The sequence below is a fragment of the Passer montanus genome, unplaced genomic scaffold, assembly GCF_014805655.1.
Source record: "Passer montanus isolate IOZ18808 unplaced genomic scaffold, ASM1480565v1 scaffold45, whole genome shotgun sequence".
Taxonomy (NCBI): domain Eukaryota; kingdom Metazoa; phylum Chordata; class Aves; order Passeriformes; family Passeridae; genus Passer; species Passer montanus.
The window spans coordinates 4947945-4968872 of record NW_024369373.1 but is presented as its reverse complement, the minus strand read 5'-3'; the positions used below and the strand labels follow the sequence as shown (position 1 = coordinate 4968872).

Below are 20928 nucleotides of genomic sequence, written 5' to 3'. Positions count from 1 at the left end.
AAGACCCATTTTGACCTCAGTTGTGTAAAGGGGAGGGGACAACTAGATTAAGAGACTGATTTTTTACCTCTGTGTACTTGTTGGTGATGCCTCTGAAATAGTTTGGGCCCTATTGTAAAAGGAAATAGTGAATACTAGAAGTGGTGCAGAGAAGGGTTACAGCCCTTTCTAAACTGGGTGTCTTACAACAAGAGACTGGAAGGTTGTTTATCTCATAGGATGATCTATTGTAAAAGGAAATGGTAAATATTAGAGGTGGTGCAGAGAAGGGTTACAGCCCTTTCTTGTGACTAAACTGGGTATCTTACAACAAGAGACTGGAAGGTTGTTTATCTCATAGGATGATTGAGAAAGAAGTGAAATCACCTTTGTGCCAGGAAGGAAGAAGGGAGTTAAAACTTTTCCAGTTTCTGAAAGAAGGTGAAATGGAAAACCAAGGGCAGAGCAAAGTAATGGTACATTCATACATGCAACTTTGCATTAGGAGATGAACTGTTACAACAAATTCCAAAGGAGGATTTTTAATCTTCTGGTCTGCTGATCAGTTTGGACATTTTTATGCTGTATATAACAGCCCAGAAAGTTACAGGATTAGAGAGGGTCTTTCAGAGAAGCTCTCAGTCCATGCTGTTGCAGGAGCTGGACCATGTTACCTAACACTCCCTTTGTCACAGATTCCCATCATAATGTACCACTGTTAAATGAGACAAAAGCATTTGAATATGTATCAAATGCCCTTCAAATGCCACAAAAAAGCAAGGATTGGATTTGATACTGCTTCCAAGCAAGTTTTTCTCTAAGGAAGGAATTATGTTTCCTGTAAAAGCACTATCAGATTTGATTGACCTCTTTGCCTCTTTGGGGTTTCAGTGGGCAGTCCTCACACCTGAGGGAATGTACTGACCACTCAGTTAAATGCTTTATGTTAGTCAGTGGTAATGATACAGTAATTACATTAGAAAGAATAACTTTTATAATGAATGGTGAATAAGTAATAAACTAGTAGCTGATGTAGTTAGCTGAAACTTTTAGGATAGTTTCAGTTTTGGATTATGCCACTGTTGAAGACCTAGCCCTGGTGGTTCTGGTTGCTTTTTTGACCTGGTCAGGCAATTCCCAGACTACTAGGTGGAAGTTCAAGGTTTAATCAAATTCTGGGTGAGTAGCTGAGCCAGATGCCCAACCTGCTTAATGGACAGAAGATGTTGCTTCAGAATGAAAAAGCTTTTATTGAGCCATTTTTACAGTAATTGAGGGCTTTGGTTTTTTATTTTATTTTGTGATGGTCCCCTTATCTTATGAAATAAATTATAATAATGAGCTTTTTCTAATTTCTTTCCATCTCTTTGATTATGCAGCATCCAGGCTACAGTATTTCAAGAGTAATAGATGTCCTCCTGAATCACACTGATGATGAAAGATTTTTGTTAGCAGGAGAAAGCCTGTGTCACAGTTTTGGTCCCTACAGGGGAGGTAGAGAGCCCTGCTTCAGAATGGTGTCCATCTGTGTCTGTGGCCCTTACTCAAGTCGTGTCCAAGTGGCAGATTGAGATCACACCAGGGCAGCTTTCCATGCTTGTGGCTGTCCATCTGTGTCTGTTTTACCTGACAACTGGCATGCTTGTCCCTGGATGGGGGAGAGAGGTGGTCCAGGACAGTATCTCCTGTGGTAGCAACAGAGTTAAGGAGAGAAAGAAACAGATTTCTCTAAGTCTCTGGCTTTGTCTTGTGCTTGGGATTTCTGCCCACCCCCCATCCTTCTTACACTGTTTGTATGACAGGAAATGGCTCCTGTTCTTGAATTACTTTTCACACAAAAGAGGTGTTGTCCCTCCTGTTCCCCAAATCACTTACTTTCCCAGTTCCTTGAGCAGGCTTACTGCAGGTACTGCATGATTTTGAGTCTCAGAAGCAGTTCTGGCTTTCCACAGTGCTGCATCCACCTGCTCTTTACCCTGCTTTTGCACCTAGAGAGGAGGCTGGACATAATCCCAAAGCTGGCACTGTAAGGTCCTTCTCCTCCTGTGATAAGCTGTGACTTCGGGCTTTTGGAAAATGGGTGGCAGAGAGGCGTTGTCTTTCCTGGCTAAGTGAAGCAGGGGGATTTCTCCTTCTTGAGTGTATCACAACTCAGCTGGGTTGCCCATATTGTGCTATATCTATTCCCTGGGCTCTGAGCAAGCTCTGCACTTAATGAAAGCCCAGCACTGGCTCTGCCCTTTGTCAGAGCTGTAGGCAGGCAGGAGTGTGCTCCTGGGCTGTCCTCTCTGCAGCTTCTGAGGAGGAGCTCTGGGCTCCTGCTCCAGGGCTTTGCTTGCAGGAGCTGACTGGTTACATTCTGGGCTCAGCCCGCAGCATGTACCCAGTCTCCTAACAGTGCATGTTCTGCAGACCTGTCTGCATTCTCTCATCTGACAGCAATGTGAAGGTGAGAGATTCTGTATCTTGAATCTATGAGATTTCTGCTTTTCTCAAGATTATTGTTAGGCAGCTTCAGCCATATTTATGAAGAATGTGTTTGGGTGGAAGACAGCAGTACAAATTTAACACTACCATGAGAGAGACAAGCTGAGCTCATCTGCTTCACTCTGGAGCAGCATTTGGGTACTTTGGAAGTGTGTTTATAGCCTCCTACCATCTGCAACATACACTATATTGAGTTCTATGGAGGATTTCCAGGAAGGTGGTGGGGTCTTAGTGGGAGAATATGATGCATACAGACCGGAACCAGGCTCTGTTGAATGACTTGTGTGATTTCCACCCCCCTCTCTTTCTACAGGTACAAGAGACAAATCGGGACGTGCAGTGGCCATAATCACCACAAGGAACACAGTCTGGTTAAACCCCCACTGCAACACCACTGAGCTTGTACGCCTTCTTCTGTATTTGCACAGCATCCCAAGGTTTGTGATGCTCTTGTGTGCTGCTGCCCTGCCTGCTTTGCCTTTCCTGGAGGTGGGAATTGAGGCAGGAATGGAAGGAGGTTGACTTTATTGGCCTAGGAACTTGGTCCAGCCAGTTCTGAAATTACACAGGTGGGAATCTCCTGCTAGGGTGAACAGGCTTGTGTTCAGCAAGCACTTTGCCTATTCTGTGTATGCCATGTGCACATGGTGTGATATAATTGGGTATGTACTGAATGTTTTCATGTGTTGCCATGAATCTAAGCCATTCTTGCTATCCTTCATTAGTTCAGAAAATGGGATTTGGGAGCTGTCATGGGGCAGTCATGCAGCAGCTCTGTGATAGTGTTGTGACATGGTGTTTTAGGGCCAGCCTCCAAGCTGAGAGGGAGGGAGGATCTGCAAGGGTAGAGAGGCTGCCTTGATATGTGGCTGAAAATTGTGTTTGGAGTCTGCAGGCTGGAATTTGCTGGAGCTTCTCTTTCTTTCACTGTGACAGACATTTTTTCCCCAGCTCATCACTATGTTTCACTTCTAGATGATTAAATAAGAAGAGGTAAAGCAACTCTGACAGTGATTTTTTTTTGAGGCCTTTAACCCATTAATAAGGGGAGCAGGCTTAATCCATGTGAAACTCATACTTTGTTTCTTATGCTTTTCTCTTCAAATCTGATTCTGGATGAGGTAGGCATTGGGTCTGCTCCAGATTGGCTGCTCTCCTGAAACAATGAAGCTGAAACCAAGCTTGTTTCTGAACACAATTAGGAAGAATTGGTTTTCCTGTGTGGATTATCCAGTGGGCATCAGCACCTTTGCCATCAGTGACACATATTCTAGGAATAGGAGAAATGGGAAATTGGGTGGAAGTTATAGAATCATATGGCAAAGGTAAAAACGGAGCAATTATTTGGTGGTTTCTTTGTATATATTTTGTTAGGAGAAGGTGGCCAATTAGTTCCTGTTATTATAAAGCCACAATGTACTGTTTTTTTCACCCTGCCATGACTACAGGTTCTGTTTCTATAGTCTTGTTAATTTTCATTGGTGACAAAGGTGACCTCTTTATCTTTGTCCTTGCAGACCAGAATGTCAGGCTTTGGGTCTGACTGTCCTTGTGGATGCTCGTCGCTGTTCGCCTGTTCCTGCTCTCTTCAAGGCATTCAGCACATTGCAGGTGAGCCTCGAGCTTGGGCAGAGGAGCACTGGCTGGCTTGCTGTCCTGGTTGGATGTTGCATCTCCATCTGCTGCTTATGTCTCCATCTGCCACCTGGCTTTCAGTTGGCTTTGGGAGGTGGACATACACACCCAGCCCTGCTGTAGGAGGATGACCTGGACTTGCCAGACTGCAGACAAAGCAAAAAGCCTAAGCAAGTCTGAGTTAGGGGAGAACACCCCTCCCCACCCCTCCAAATTTGCTTTCATCTCAGTGCTGAGAACAGCCCATACCCAAGTCTCAATGCTGTCATGAATTATCTTGCTTGGAGGTGTCCCCTGCACTGAGGGGCTGTGTGGAATGTGCAGGGATTGTTGCCTGCCACAGAGAAGGGAGGGAGAGAGGCCTCTGCCTGCTGTCATGGGAAGGACACTGCTTGCTGTGCCAGGTGGGAAAGCACGTGCAGCTGTTGATGTGGCTGTCAGTGAATGATTAGAATCGGATGTGCTGTAACTCTATATTGCTTCAGGTCAAAGGCTTTCATATCAGTCACTTGGGAGGCCAGTGGGTTGTGTTGCCCCCTTCCCAGATAGAAACTATCTGCTGCTCTTAGAAAGACAGGGAGAAGCTGGGTTGTAGTGATGACTAATCTTGTTTAAGCAGGTGTTCCTTTTAAATCAGAGCTTAGGTCTCTTAGGACTCAAACTCTGCAAACTGGAACAGGGCAATGTTTTAATGAAGCTGATGTCTGTGGTTTATGTGCTTCAGTGCCACATCTGAGAGTTGAGTCTGACTCAGAGGTCTGTCCTTCTGCTTCCTGGGCTGGGTGGAGCTGTGAGCTCCATCAGCGTGCTCATTCTCTGTGGTGAAGGAGTAATCTGTGCCCTGCTCAGTTCTGCAGAGGTAACAAGCAAATACATTCTTCTATGCTGTGCCCACATGGCAGTGGGCTTGCTAAAGCTTTTGAGCATTTCACTGTCCATGTAAGTTGCATGGCAGTCTTAGTTGCCTGATTTGGAAGTCAGTAACATGTTCTGGCTGTCTCAATTCTCATACAAGCATGGTTATAATGCAATTTTAACCTTAAGTTTCCCCTCTGAAACGAGAGAGTGGGGGAAGTTTTTTGCTATGCTGTGATGGCTGTTTGGCTCTGAGCACCTCCTTGTCAGGGTGGTGCTACAGTTACTTAACAGAGTTTAGTGTGCTGCAAGACTGATTGCTGGACTCAGTGTGTGCTCCAGGTAACAGTGACTGATTACTCTGACTATTTACAGAGGCTGATTACTCTGCTTATGGGTTTTTGATCCTTACACTGACTCTTCTGAAGACTCTGTAAAGGAGACCTGTTCAGCTAGCTTATCACCTAATTATGGCACAGGAGTAATCCCTGGCCCCACTAAAATCCTCAATATTTACTCTGTAATCCCATGGCAATGTTCTTCTCTGCTCTGGAACAAGGATAGAGTAATACAGAAAACTGAGTGTAACTACAGTGAGGCAAGCTAAGTGTTCTGGAGTGCAGCAGGAGTGGCTTGGCCAGTGATAACACTGAGGTACAGACTGTATGTTATGCCTCTAAGGTCAGTGCACATCACCTCCTTGGGGTCCTTTCTGAAATCCCTTACACATCTCAGCATTTCTTGTCTCTGGCAGACTGTCTCTAGAGCTCATTTCTCTGCTGTCCACCACTCCCCTTATAAGGATTTTACTTACATAGTTTCTGTGAAGCTTACTTATGATAATGTGCTGGAACATGTTTAATGTTGAGGTCCAGCACTGTTTATTCAATTCTGAGTGGCTGTTTTCCTCTTAACCCAGCAGTGGGAAGCACTGCTTCACAGTGGGGAAGCACAGATCAGATGCCCTATTGCAGAGTGCCTTCCTGGTGGGGTGTGTTAAGCCTAAGAGACTCCTGGGGAGCAAATGTTCCTGGGTCAGGATATGTCAGCCTGAGGAAATCTTTCTTCCATTTCTCCATCTTTCCAGAATGAATGCATGATTGGAATTAAGTGTTAGTAGACAACTTTGGGTGCTTGTAGGTTAGTTTTCCCTATAGCACTGGGAGTCTGTCAATTGCTCTGTCCAGAACCACCTAGTAAAGTGGTGGGAGCTTGTCCTCTCTGCCTTCAGGGCAGGGCCAGTTGTATTCTGCAATAAATTCCCCCCCCCTTCTTTTCAGACTATTGGCTGAGAAATCTTTCTGCCCCAGACAGCAGCTGGAGCAGAGGGAGTGGGGCAGAATAAAAATCTGCTGCAGAGCTATCTCAGGAAGGAGCAGGAGGAACTCTGGCAGCTCTGTGCGGAGGTGAAGGGAAGTGCACAGTGCATGCATGTTGCAGGAATAGATCAGACTTGTTCCTGTGGGAAACTGCGTAATGATGCTTTGGAGCAGGGGTTTTTGCAGGGATGAATGCTGTAATGTTTGGTTGCAGGCTGTCACCAGTAAGCTCTGTGCTGTGGAGGGCGGGCAGCTCTTAAGAGGAACTTTGCTACTCAGAAGTCCTAGACTGATCCCTTGCTCAGTGAGCAGACAGTGGAATGTGTGCCCTGCCTTCAGTGAGCAAGTATTTGTGGGATTTCCCTCTGCCTGAGTCTTAATAGAGTGAGATTCTTTTGAATTTTCCATATCAGTGTGAAGGCTTAATCCTGTAATCAGCTGTGTTTGTGTGTTGGGCTGGGAAGAGTCAGTTTAGCATTTGAAAGCAGAGAAGTTCTGTGCAAACCTTTCTGTTCAAGAGATGTATTTACATTCTCACTTAGTGCAGAAGTACTAGTGTCAAGTTAAAGACAGGGAACCCCTGCTACTCCGTTAGAGTGGTCACTTTGAGACTGACTGAGGTGTCTGGGGACTCTCCCCTGTGTGCAAACATTCCTGGCAGCTGTGCTTCAGACTGTGCCAGTGTTGTTAAGTCTGGCCATGGGCTTCCATTTGGGCAGGAAGCCAGAAAACTGGAACTTCAGTCTGAGAAACATTAAAAAAAAATTAATTATAATTCTCTTTAAAAGGAATAATAATAAAAGGCTCTCTATTTACCCTGGTGCATTCTGAACTCCTACTGATGCCCCTCTTTTCTATGCTGTCCAAACTGTATCTGTCCTGGGAGGTGAAGAGTTCACTTATATGTGTGAGACTCTTGTTTCTTTGCTTCCATAAAGTTGGTTTTGTTAGCAAAGATGGTAAGAGATTGTGCATAAAGCTGCAGGAAAGCTTCCTCAAGTGGCATCCTGCTGTTCCCAGCTCTGCTTGTCTGCTGAGATGCTCCTGATAAACTGTTCCAGTCTTTGGGTTGCTCTATCAATGCTAGATGACTTCTCTTCAGCTGTTTAAACTAAAAAATGTGGTGAAAAGTACTTGATTTCTTTGGAAATACAATTTCTTCTTGAGTTGGAAAACCTTGAACTTTTCCCTTGACAGCTTTATTTGTGATGGTTTTTCAGTTTCTATTTTCAGGAGTAACAAACAAGTGAGTGTTTTGGCTGTTGTGATAACCTCTTGTTACACCATCACTACCTTTATCCCTCACTCATATTGCACATCTCGTGACTGGTGGCATAGAAGAGGGATTGTGTAAAAAAAAATTTTTTAGTACCATCATCAGTCTTGAAGCTGTGTCCAGTCTTCTTCCTTCAGTACTTTCTAGCAGATAAATTCAGAGCTGGTGATACAGCTGTAATATCTCCCCATCCTCTCTTCAGTATTTGCCTAATGCAGCCTAATTATGCAATAAATCCTTTTTGGACTTTTAATCAATGTTCGAATAACAGTGAAAGTGTGGATAATTCACTTTGGAGAAATTTACATTTTAGAAACCTCTCATGGTTTTGGAAGGTGTTTCAGTTGGGTTTTTCTTGCTGTCTGTTTAAAAGGATCATGGTTTAGGACTGGATGAGAGAAAGGCCTTTTTCCTTTGTTCTGGGATCTCTGCTGCTACTTTCACTTGCAGAATTTGAGCTCCTTGTCTTGGTCCACTTCTCTCTGTACTGTGGCTCTGCTGCTCCTGGCAGATATTTAACCCTACTCACTGCTGGAGCTGTTTATTTAAACAAGTTTCCTTTGCTGTTGTGGCCTGCTGTGTGGCAGGATCCTTGCATCTCGAGCAACACCAGAAAGGATTTGTTGCTTGACAATTCCTGAGATCTTTGCAGACAAAGACTGCAGAGGAGACATCGAAATGGGATGGCTCTTATTCAGTCATGTGGCACAACAGCTTAAATGGCTCTTCTCCTTGCTTTCCTGGTCCAGGCATCACATATGTAGGGAGTCCTGTCTCCATGGTCTGGATCTTTCTGCCATGCTTCCCTCTTCCTACTGTTGCTCTCTCTGCCTGTTTCTCACTTCCCTGTAGAATGCTTCTATATTTGGAGAGCTGCTCCTGGATCACTGAGTTTGAACTACAGCTGCCAAACATCCCTTGTATTTGGAATTTCTGTCAGTTTAACAGTAGAAACAGGATGCAAGTACTTGACTGTAAATTGGCAGTAAGTAGAGACAAGATGATGTTTTTGGCACTGGGTTGGGGGTGGAGGGGGGAAAGCCACTTCCTTTCAGTTAGGTGAAGTGACCAGGAAAGTTATCAGGAAAAAACTTGGACACGGAACATGGGTTTTGGTTTAGATTTTTTTTTTAATACTGGGGTTTTTTTATTCCCCTGATTCACTTCCTGTGCAGAAGGCAGAGCTTCTTTAGTACAGCCAACACCTGACCTTTTCCATCACTTCGTTAAATATTGCAGGACTAGTTGATCTGAACTAAACTACCTTAAAGACATCACCTTAGTACTCTGTAGACTGGCCTTCCTTTATTTCTGCTGACTTCCTTCCAGGCTTTGTAGATGCCTTTGAAGGATAAATTGCAAACTTGTCTATGAACCTGGTGTGATACATTCTCCTTAGTATCCAAGGCAGATCACTAATGGATTTGTGCTCTGTTGTGTTGCAGGAGACGGATCCTCACTGTATTCATGGAGTCTTGCTTCTGGTTGAAAAAGATCTGACTTTTCGGATGGAGAAGCCACCAGCAGGACAGGTAATGGAACCATTTATCTGGGGTTTGTTGGGCCACTCTTGTTATCCTTTACCTCTCCAGACAGTAAATTCCCTGTCATTGATGTATGTTCATTCTCACATGAAATTTCCACAGGTGTCCTCTGTGTTTTGTGCTTGTGGTCTCTAAGGGTGTGGTGTTTATTGAGTTGTAGTGTTTATGTGAGCTGAACAGATCCTTGTCCTGCTCTGTTTATTGCCACATCCATCAGTGACATTTGTGCCACAATTACGTCAGTCTGCTGGGGACTCAGAGCACAGGGGTTTGTTGGGAACATGGATAACTGTTTGGAGGAGCCCTGCACAATTAGCTAGAGATGCTTTTCATGTTCTCCCATTAACAAGGGGGAAATGCGTGGTCAGGAAGAGATCCTGAACATTGTGCTAAATCCTGAACTCCGCCTTTGAAGGTGCCTGTTGCTTTCCTGGATTTTACATCTCCTCTGTTTCCTCTCATACCTGCTGCTGCCAGTGGCTGAGAGACTTCTGCAAGAAGGGGAAGATGAGATGGGCATTTGTGTGAGGTTCCCTTTGTAGCTGAAATGTCTGGAAAGACCAAGAGGAGGGAAAGTTACCACAACATCACTGAACTCTCCTACTAAAAGTAAAACTGTCTTGGTATTCTGTAGCTGTATAAGAAATGTAGGCTCCCAGCCATGCCGTGGTGAGTGAACAGGACTTCATCTTAGTCCTCTTCCTGTGCTCCAAAACTGTTGCAAACTACAAGAATGGACTGAAATTCTGTGTCTGCTGAAGCTCTGTAGGCTTCAGAGTAGGCCAGGATCTCCTGTGGGTGGCTCCAGTGGATGAAGATGTTGTGACAGGCATCAGGTCTGCTGTGTGTGTGGTGTCCCCAAAGGCCAAAGAATAACAAATGCTATTAGTCCATTTCCTTATTGCCCCCATGTGGAAGAATTTGGAGTCAGAATGGGGGCTGCAGGCATATACATGCAGGGAGAGCTACAGAAGACATTAAACACATTGAACAAACACAAAGAGTGTAGGAGGGAACAGAGGAAAGGCTAATAAACACATGGGCATGCAGGAGGAATTGGAAGCATCATCACAATTTTTTAAGGAGGCAGAAACTTCACACTGTGCGTGTGTGGGGGAGTTAAATGTCTGCACCTGAGTTTGTTTCTGGGCTGGCTTCCATGTACCTGCAGGAGCACTTGTTGCTCTGGCGAGTGTAGAAATGCTCTGAGGTCCTGCAGACTTGCAGAAGGCAAGTTACCTGTGCCAAGCTCCAAGAAACTCCTGGAGCAAAGAGCTGCTGTGATGAGTGGAGAGTTGCGGGCAGGGCACAGGCTGCTCTGTTAGACTCTTTTACAGGAAGTGAGTTGGGGAAGCTGGGGGCTGGATTTAACCTCCCAGATTCTCCAAACAGATGCAAATCACAGCACAACTGTGGGAACATAGGAGGGAGTTGCTCTGCTTACACCAGGAGGTGCTGGCTCTGGAGAGGGCTGGCTGCTGCCAGACTTCTATCACAGATGTTCTGCCTGGTGAAACAACGTGTTTTGGCCTGCATTCCTTCAGGGGTTGCCCACTGAGTTGTTCAACAAGCTGCTCTAAGATTGAATTGTTGGTTTTCCCCCCCTTCATATTGTAGTGATATTGCAGCTACACACTGCATGCTGCACTTCTGTGCAAGATAAAGAAATAATAGATTCTGCCTTTTGTTAACCTTCCCCTCTTCCTTCAGTACTCACACCCTAATACAAGTGAGTTTTTTTCTTTTCCTTTTCTATTCCTGTGCAGTTTGAAGTTCTCACCTCCATGAAATCCCTCCATAAGCACATAGACAGCTCACAGCTGCCTCTGGAACTGGAAGGGACCTTCCCTTACTGCCACCAGAACTGGCTAAGCTTCCGCAGGGTGAGTAGAGTGTCTCGTGTGCTTTGGTGTCTGGGAGAAGCAATGGCATGGTAACAGATGGGAACAAGAGGAACCTGTCAACAGCTGAACCTACAAGCATTAAAAGGCAATTTTCCTGTAGAGCTGTGAATGCAAATGAATCTCTGGTATCAAAAAAAAGCTAATGCTCTCTTCATAAGATGGGTACACACTGTGGTCTCTTGGCATGACTGCAGGATCTAAGTTTTAGTTTTTTACTCATTTACTTGAACTGCATTAATTTGTTCTGTTCTTTCTTGCCTTCAAAATGTGGTCAAATCTGAAATGGAATCCTGTCTTGTGATACACAAATGGCTCTTGAGTTAGACAGGAGGACAGTCATCTGAAACTAATCTCCGCAGAAGGTGTTAGTATCATGTCACCATTGGACTAATGATGAAGAACTTGAGCATAATAATGAGTTTAAATCTTTTTGGTTTTGGAGCAAGTTCCTCAGATCAAGCTATTATCTCCTTGGTAATATCTGCAGTCCTTGCATGAGTGAGACTTGGAAGTTCTGGATAATCAGTTCAGAATTCTTCTTCTAGAAATATCTTTTACTTGCAAGCAGCAGGGTATGTGCAGACTGCCAGAAGCCTGCAGTGGTAGAATCCTTGGTACCAATACCCAGCTCTGTGTGCACTTGTGCTGTGGAGGGAGCCTGAGTGCTGTCAGCCATGTGCTTGTTGAATCTTTAAAAGCTCTATTGAGTTATTTGGCACACCAAGACTAGACAGGATTAAATCCCTGTAAATCTGCACACAAGCTGGCTGTCTTCACGTTGAGTTTGCTGACCCTGGTGGTTGACAGAATTGTCACCTCAGCTTCCAGAGGATCCAGTGGTCTTTTGGCTCTGACCTTGCTACCCAGAGTGCCATGCTGTGTGGCACAGTGCAACACTTGAAGCAGATTAAGATGTCACTGATAACACCACTGTGGTGCTGGTGGCAGGCTTCAGAAGATAGGCCTGGCATGTGCCAAATGTTAATTATTTTTTTCCAACTTACATCTAAAAGTACTTGTGTGAACCTGTGCTGATGCAGTACAGGTACAGAGGCCTGATCTCGGTGCTCAGGATTGACTTGGAGAAGTTGAAGTTCATTTGGCAGTGACAAAGCAGAGAAACTTTGCAAGAAGTTATGGATTAGTTTAATGGACAGAGTTGAGAGCACCTTGAGAGCTGAGGTGCTCTGTGTGTGCAGAAGGGTAATTCTTGAAGAAAGGACCATAATACCAGGCTACTTCTTGCCTTACTGTGTAAAACATTACCAAAGGGAGTTAGCATGGGAATCTTTCTGTGTGGAATGCTGTTTATACTGTGTGTGATAATGACCCGTGTGCTCAGCTCCTTCAGCTCTGCAGCTATGTGGCAAACAGCATTTATTTCCTGTCTCAATGATCTCACCTGCATCCTGCCTGCTAATCTGTCACTGCTGGCAGTGTTCCAGCACTCCGGGGGAGGAGGGAGTTCAATTCACTAAAGATTCAAACAGCTGCTTTTTTGTTTTGTTTTAAACACAGTTATTTTGGAATAACTGTTTCTCCCTTCTCTTGATTTTAGTGGCTAGAGGGTGGCATCTGGCAGTATTCAGGCCTCATATCATTCACTTTCCCAAAAAACAGTGCCTCATGAACCCTTATGAAATGTTTGGACTTTTTCTGTTTGTTTTTCTCCCTGCTTCCCCCCACCCTGAAGAGCGGAAGGATTTCAAATTTGTCCATAGGTTAAGGTGTTTAATTTTAGAAGCTTTCCAGTTTCCTAATCTTTAATTTATACTACTTTTAATATGAGGAGAAATTATTTAAAGTAGAAAAATTCCAAGTACTTGTTTTGAGTTTTGTTTCTCTGAAATTCATGCAGTGTGATTCATCTTCATGGAAAGAAATTTACAATAAATGCTGTTAGAAGAATGTGAGACATAAGTGGACTGGTTTGGTTTTTTTTTTTCTGTAAAGCATGACCCATGCAAGCCATGAGTTTGCAGGTTTCTAAGGTCTGCACAGAGGCCTTGGTCTAGTGTGATGCAGCTGAAGCTTCTTATGGGCTTCTCTTTGCTGATACAGTCTCACTGTGAATGATGTAATTGAACCCTTGGATTAATATGTTTGATTGTCTCTTGATTTTTGTACTCTGAAGCTTCTGCAAGCTCAGATCTTTCCTGTCAGCCATGAGACAATAATCTATGCCTTGGTCTTTCTTCTTGTAGAAGCTGGAATACTTGCTACAACAATGCCAGGGTGTTTGTGCCTTCCTTCAGGGAGCTATTAATAAAGTGGAATCCACAAAATTACCAGGAAAGGCTGAGGTAAGCATGTCACTCACCTTGGATCAGAGGTGGACCTGAGACAGAAGGGAGCATGAGGCTGGATAGCTGCATAAAAGCTGTAGCTTTGCATTTGCAAGCTGTAGTAGCAGGGTTTCCCAGTACTAGTAGAAACTAATCCAAATGAAGTGATAGAGGTTTCAGTGGGTTTGGAAGCTGATTGTCTGATTCCTCAGAGTCACCCAAGAGATGTTTCCAGCTGGGCTTGCTGCTCATGGGTGCTTGCTCCAGCATTGGGGTGCATTCTCAGCAGCTCCAGAGCTCTGTAGCTGATACAAACTTCAGTGTTCCAGGTACACAGCAGCTGCCTTGGGCTGTGCCACATCAGGTTGGCTTGAATGGCCTAGAATAAAATTAGGTGACAGCTTAGTTCTGTGCTGTGGTTCCAGCTTTGATGCCTCCAGTAACAAGTTTGGAAGTGGGCAAGAAGGGAAAGGGACAAAGACCAAGCCTATGTGGTCACAAACTTTCTATTTCTCTTCTTGAGAAGCTGCTGTATCCCTCACATGGTAGGGAATTGCTGCCAGCTCTGCACTGAGGGTGCCAATAGTAAATGATGGAGGATGTGGTAGTGGCCTTCCTGCATACATCTGTAAATCCACAAACCCTTCATGTGCATCCTGTCCCAAGGCTTGGAGCCATGCAGGTCCAGGCTCCCAGAACAGTAGGAGCTAAGTATGTGTGGGAAGCAAGGCTGGAAAGCTTATTTTTTCTATAAATGAATGGAAAAACAATGATGGGAATTGGGTTATAATTTTAGCCTGGGGAAGGTATCAGGAGCATAAGGAGCACTGTTTATCACTTGAGACTTATCAGGCTGGAGAGAAACAGCTATAGGAACCACCCTCCCCTTTTCCTAGAGTGGGCCCAGGTGAGATGTGGTTTCGGTGTATTTTGGTTTAGGTTCTGGTTTTTGCCTGTTTCCTCATTGCCTGTAGTTGCAATAACTGCTCACCTCACTCTTGTGATCCCTCCAGGATGCAGCTGTGTTGCTGAGGAATTCAAGGCAGTTGATGAAGAATGTTCTTGAAGATGCAAGTTTGGTCAAGGTGCAGCAGGAGGGTGGAGCGCTCCTCGCCAGACTGGGGAAGGAGGAGTCCTCTGTCATCCTTACCCAAGACTACAGGTGAGCCCCCAGAGTGGAAGAAGGGGAGATGGGGATGAGCAAAAAGCAGGTGCTGGGAGTCTCCCTGAGCTGCCCTGTAGTTTGTGCAGGCTGAAGAACAGCTTTGTGTAGCAAGGAATTATGTTAAAAACAGTAAAGCTGAAAAATGTAATGAATTTTATCTTGATTGCTTCTTACCCACTCCAAAAACTAGTCCAGGTGGATTTACTTACATGGTTCAGCTTCCTTTTTCAAGCCAAACCAGACTTATCATCTGTAGTGAAGAGAGAACTGGATATTTTGGGTACCAGTAAAACACGAGCCTTAATTGATGATAGCAGTGATGAATGTTTAGGTGCAGGCCATTATCACTGTGTGATTTCCTAAGGCACTCCTTGTGCAAGGGGATTTCCAAGGACCTTAGCTGGGAGGAATGCTTGCTGGCTGAGGCAGGCTCTGATCTCCTGGCACACTGGTACAGTTTGCACAAACAAATACTGCCCTTGTGGGGTCGGTATGAGAGGCAGGGACTGAGAGAGCCCAGCTGTTTGACATCCCCAGGGCATTGCACAACTTGTGTTTGTGCTGTTAAGCACCTGAAGCCTATCAGCATGAGAAGGCCTCTGTGCTATGTACTGTGCAAACAGCAAGGTAGAAAGGCAGCCTTTGCAGCCAGGAGCTTGCAGCCCAGTGTGAGATAAGGGCTGGCATGTGGGTGCAGGTGAGGGCACAGGGGGTGGCAGGGTGGTGTGGAATAGCTCCGTGCACCCACAGCCTTGCTCTGGTTCAACTCCCTGTTGCCATCACAAGCTGGGAGGTTTGAAGGGAGGGAATTGAGAGAAGATAACAAAGTAGTTATGGAGTATCTCAACCAAACACTGTGAAAAGAACATTTCTCTTTTAAAATTCAGCAAGTGGATGACAGTGCAAGTTGCTGCCTGTCACTGGAAGAAGAGGATCAACATTTGGTGCAGAGAGAGGAGCATGAGGGCAGGCTGTGTAACTGTTTCTGTTCCCTGCCTGCTGCGGCTCCTGTCGGGAGCTCTGGCAGACTATGCAGACACAGTTCTCTTGCTGAACTGGTGAAGTAATCTTGATGCAATTTTGGATTGAATTGCTACAGTATAATCTTTTCATTCTCACATGACATGAGAAGCACAATAATGTGGGGTTTTGTGCTTTGTTTTGTTTAGGGTTTTTTATTATTATTTTATTTTAAGTAACACAGCAACTTTAGAGTCCTAGGAGAATGGGAAAATGTTCATGAGTTTTATGTTTTGTTTTGGTTTTAAGCTAAGCCTATGTTTTTGTGCAGGGAAATTATCAACTTTGAAACCTGATCTGACACAGCCCCTGAGGATAATTTACTGCTTTGATTACTTAAGCAAGGGCAGGAGTGGGGGATACACACAGAATTCTTTGATTGTACGGTGTTTGAGTGCATGCTGAAGCTGTGTAGCATATTCTCTGCTTAATTCAGATTATATTCATTGTCTGCCACTGTGAAAAGAGACTGTGCCATGGCTCAAATATATCTGGTTCTCTCCAGCTTAAGGAGTGTAACTGAATATAGCAGGAGAAAGTTATTCTTTTCTAGGCTGTGGAGTAGTTGCAGAAACTAAAATCCATGCAGTATTTTAATTTTCATCTAACTTGGGGCAGAGGACTGAAGAAGTCCACTCGTCTTCATTTCAAGATCCGTTCAGATGGGGAAAAAAGCTCTATCACTTGGCTAGAGAACTCTGTATAAGGCACTGTTGGTTTTCAGTTCTCCTTGGCTTTGCACTTGCTCCTTCTTTCCTATCTGCTGTGCAGATATTAAAGGTTCTAAGCACTGCTAATACTGTAGAGATTATGATTTTCAAAGGCTTCTTTAATAGATATGATCAAAGCAGGGTAGAGACAAAATATTGCAATTGGCCAACTAAGCTAGCATGGAGTGGCTGTTGATGTATGTAGGTCCAGTATTTGATTTCCAACTGGTGGTGTGTGAAAACAGAACAGAACTGCCTTTGTGTGTGCACTCAGCAGGGCCTGGGGTACTGCTGCTCTGAACTTTGAATTGTGAAATCTTGATCAATGCTTAGCAGCCTAATTCCACACCCATTCTCCCAATACTTGAAATAAATTATTTACAAAAGCAAGTCAAATGGCTTTACTCTTCTAAGTCACCTTTGGCTCTTTTGTCTATCACGTGTCCCATTGTTGTAGTTTTTATTGTCTCGTGTGGTACAGAAGTCTGATAAAATAGAGTCATGACTGCCAGGACTTCTTTGTCATAAATTGAACCCAGTTGTGAACAGGTGACTGTCTGAATGTGCATGAATTACATATAAATAGAGAAGACAGTTTAAAGAGCAGTTTTCTGGACTTTTGGCTGCACTTCATTAAAATATGCCAACTACAAGTGGAGAACTAAAGTTAATATTGTGATTTTTTTTTTAAGAACAGAGATGACAAGCCTATCTGCACCTTCACCTTGGGATTAACCAAGCAAGGGGTTGACTTGGGTTTTTTTTTTCAGGAGATATATTTTTCTAGCTATCACAGATTTCTTTCTTAAAATTTTGTGGCTTCATGTGGAAAAAGAACACCAGGTAAGAATAGAGATGGATGAATCCTTCTGAAAATGCCTGACCACAGGTTGGAGATAAGAAGTTAAAACAGGCAAGGAAGCAGGCATGTACTCAGTGCAGTCAGATGTTATCTGCCAAATATTTTTCAAGAGCACACAGCAAACAAGAATTGTTTTAGTTTTTCTTTAGTAATGAAACTCTTCTCATGGGATTGGTCGTGGAACTTTCTCTGCTCTCTCTGTCCTCCTGGAGAGCACAGATGCCCTTTGGAGTGTTTTGTGGCACAGAGCAGTGGGATCTCATTGCTGCTCTGGTCTGACCTGGGATTTGTGAGGCTTTGCCACAGGTTCTTTCCTGCAAAAGTTGAACTCATTCCATCAGAGATGTGGATGCAGGAGGGATGTGTTGTGCTCTATCCATTTGTTTCTCTAGCAAATGATTTAAGAGCTTCTGGGAGTCTTTCTTGGATGGTCTCATCCTGAGATGCTGTAGCACCATAGCAGTGGCTTTGACCAGTTACTGCTCCCACTGTGAGCTGACCAGGAGTCTTTCATACTCCTTTCTCCACCAAATACCACTGCAAAAGATAGCCTTGCCCATCCAGCTGCTTATCCACAAAAGGAAAGACAGTCTTCTCCAAGAAGGCTGTATGGAACTCTGCCTTTTCCCAGCTTAGGAAGGAGGAGCTCAGAATATACATCCTGCAGGCAGCTCATTGCAGGGAGTTGGATTAGGGGTTGTGGTGTGCTCAGCTGATCCCTCTGAGATCTCCCACCTCCAGCAAGACCAGGCTGAATTTGTCCTGGAGTTGGTGTGGGTGTGGCACTCATGAGCCAGTGTATCTTTATGGTGCCTCTTTGAGTGCTGTAATGGTAGGGCTGGCCACCAGAGGTATTGATGCTTCTGTAGTGGATGTCAAAAACTTACAGTTTATGATGGCAGTGTCAGAAAAGCTGCCAGAAGCCAGGCAGCAGCAGTGGGAGCTCTTGCTGAAGTGAGGCTGCGATGTGGGGCTGGGCAGCAAGGCCAGGATACTTTTAACCAGGTGTTTTTCACTGCTGTTCTCATTATTGCTACTCTTCCAGCATAGCCAAGAGCTGGAAACGTGTGCTTAGACAAGTGCCCAGTGAATGCCTTTCGTCCTGCAGGTGTGTTATGAGTCACAAGTAGAGTAAAGAGGGTATAACCATTTTATATGAATATATAGATGGTTTGTACTAGTTCAGTCAGAATGCACCTGCCTGGCTCTACCATGGTGTTCTCACCATGGCACAGGAGTGGGATTGTGTCATGCTCTGCATGATGATGGGCAAGATAGTCCCAAGGCTAGAGGTGAGAGCTGAAAGGAGAAAAACCTCAGATGGTGAAGGAATGATCATGTTGAGTGTTTGGCTCTGTGCACCAGGGAACCAGAATAAGCTTAATCTCTTCCCCCAAGCTCCTCATCTGAAAAGAATCTGTGCTTACAAGCTGTGAATAAGCAGCTTATAAATAGATGGAGGAGTGAATTCTCCTTTGTTTGCAGAAGGCAGTATAGTTAGTCTCTGTATTTTCAGGGTGGAGTGGCTAGAGCCAAGAGCTGGTTTTGTGAGCTGGCTATTTTTACTGTGGCTTGGTGATCTAGTTGGAAGCCCTGGGTGGGGACCTGAGCTGAGCAGAGGGAATGGACAGTAGAGAGCAGACTTCCTGAGCTGCAGCTGCCAGGTTCCTAGTGCTGGACCTGACTCAATTATAGTGACAGAGAGGGTGATCTTACAGCTAAAAGCCTCCAGAGTTCATGTTCTGGCTTCCACACACACTGCTGGGACTCTGGGTCTGCTTGAAGCTGTGGCTGGTTAACAGTGAAGTGGGGTGTAGCTGTGTGGTGCTGCAGACCTCTTGTTTATGGATCTTCAGAAGGGCCCTTGCTAGTAGCAACTCCTGGGATGTTAAAAATCCTGTATATGCCATACTGCAAAGTGTTGTGTGAGCTCCCTGTGGTGGAAGCAAACCTGGGTAATGCACAGGCTCTCTGCCCCTGCTGAGGGACTGCACAGCACATCTGAAGCTTGGGTCAGAGTCAGAGGGACTAAGCTGATCATCCAAAATGTGGAACAAGTTGGGAGCAAGGGTAGTGGTGAGATAGGTGTCTGCTGTGTAAGTCCCATTCTGGGCAGACTGAGATGGTGAGCTTCTTGGTTTGTAAGGTGCAGCATGTGCATGTCAGACTGACAGCTGCTGCCATAGGCTGGTGGTCATAGCCAGGCAACTTGCACTGGGAAATCCTTCCTGGAGGCATTATTGTCTTCTGCCATCCCTTTTCTGCTTTAGAGATGTGTCTGCTGTGGCTCTCTGTGTCTGTCCATGCTTCAGAAGATGCTAATGCTTGTGTCCCTCTCACTGATGGCAGTTGAATTAGTGCCTGCTCATCTTCACTCCTCCCTGGGAGCTTTGGGAGCCTCTCACGCTGCCACTTGCCACAGTGCACCCTCCTAACGTGGTCTGTGAGAGGCACCTTTCATTGCAGGGTTCTTTCCATGTTCCTCCTGTGGACCCAATCCTAAAATCTCAGGACAAGGTGCATACTCAGTGTACCTTTGAAGCCAGATGAAAAAGTGTGCTTAGATTCTGACCTCAGAGGCTGCCACGAGCCGCCTCTGCGCGGTTGCTGGTGACACAAGGTGCTGCCGAGCACCGAGCCTTTGGCCGAGCATGGGTGGCAGTGCTCTTCCCTGGCCTTGTTTGTTTGTGTCAGGTGGAGGGAGGAGCGCAGGGCGACATTTCTACCCAAACACACACTGTGCTACTTGGTATTCATTTTGGTTACAGTCTAACCTGTTCCCTCTGTTGGCGTGGTGGTTTTAGCCTGGTGAAAAGCACTTACGCTCGCATTAAACAAATCTCGCTGCTCGCACATAAAGGAGAGTGGAGCTGGGGCTGTTGTCATTCTGAGTGTATGAAGTGCTGTGAGACGTCAATTGTGGCATTTGCAGAGAGCTAAAAGATTGCAGAGTTCTGTCTAGGTAAGTTTTCATTGTCCTCTTGGGCTTTCTATAGATGATTCCCCTCAGCTCCCTTTCTGTTTTCCATTTTCTGCTGTCTTATGTCCTAAATCTTCTTGGATTCGGTGAGAATTTACCCAGAAGACTCCAGTTTTGCTTGTTTTTGTTTGCAATGCTTGTCATGCCAACAGGGCATTAGGTAATTAATGACACACTGTGTTTTATCTGTTTAAAAATATTATGGAAAAAAATTGCAAAAACTTTCCATTATAGGATGTGAGCTGAACTGCCTGACGTTCCTGCCTTAGCCCAGGCTATCCCACAAGCATTATTTTTTATATAACTGTGTTGGGATAGATACTTCTGTTGCTGGGCTGGTTAATAGCACAGTTCCTACTATTGTATGGATCATAGCCCTGGAAGTGGGCAAAAGGACTTTCATATCAGTGAAATAGGGATATGGCTTTAAATGACAGTGTGTATGTATTTCAGCAGGACATCTTGAAAGCCTGGTGGTCTCAGCTTCAGGAACACAGCTCTTAGGTTGGTGCATTTGACTAGGATATAAAGTATAAACACAAGCAGGTTAATGTACATTAGACAAGGTTTGGAGGTAGAAATTGTTTACAGCTGGTAGAAAACCACATCTTGAGGCTCAGTGTTCCCAGAATGGTGTTTCCAAGTCCTATCCAAGGCTCCAGTGCACTGGGAACTTTCCCCATAAGCAAGCTACTTGTTGGTTTGGGATTTATTATAATGGGTTTTTTGGTTGGTTTGGTGGGTTTTTTTTTTGTTTTTTTTCAGTCAGTTTTATGGATCTTACTGGGATTTTAAATCAACCAGTCTGAACACAGTTTTATTGTAACTGAATGCAAGCCAGGCAGAAGAAGGAAACAAAGGTCACATCTTGGGACTGTGCTTGGACACTTGTTTAACTGTGTGCACT

At 44.8% G+C, this 20928-nt stretch overlaps 1 protein-coding gene across 5 annotated transcripts in view; it reads left to right on the top strand.

The window, feature by feature from the left end:
* Positions 1 to 20928, top strand: part of PLEKHG4 (pleckstrin homology and RhoGEF domain containing G4) — an 86021-nt gene that overhangs the window by 29242 nt on the left and 35851 nt on the right. For all 5 annotated transcript variants that reach the window (XR_005628888.1, XM_039721217.1, XM_039721220.1 and 2 more), the window contains exons 5-10: positions 2780 to 2903; positions 3984 to 4077; positions 8997 to 9083; positions 10862 to 10978; positions 13204 to 13302; positions 14298 to 14446. Coding sequence is in view for 4 of the 5 variants with exons in the window: in XM_039721217.1 (XP_039577151.1) it covers positions 2780 to 2903; positions 3984 to 4077; positions 8997 to 9083; positions 10862 to 10978; positions 13204 to 13302; positions 14298 to 14446 (670 nt within the window). In the remaining variant the exon portion in view is untranslated. The remainder of the gene's footprint in view (positions 1 to 2779; positions 2904 to 3983; positions 4078 to 8996; positions 9084 to 10861; positions 10979 to 13203; positions 13303 to 14297; positions 14447 to 20928) is intronic.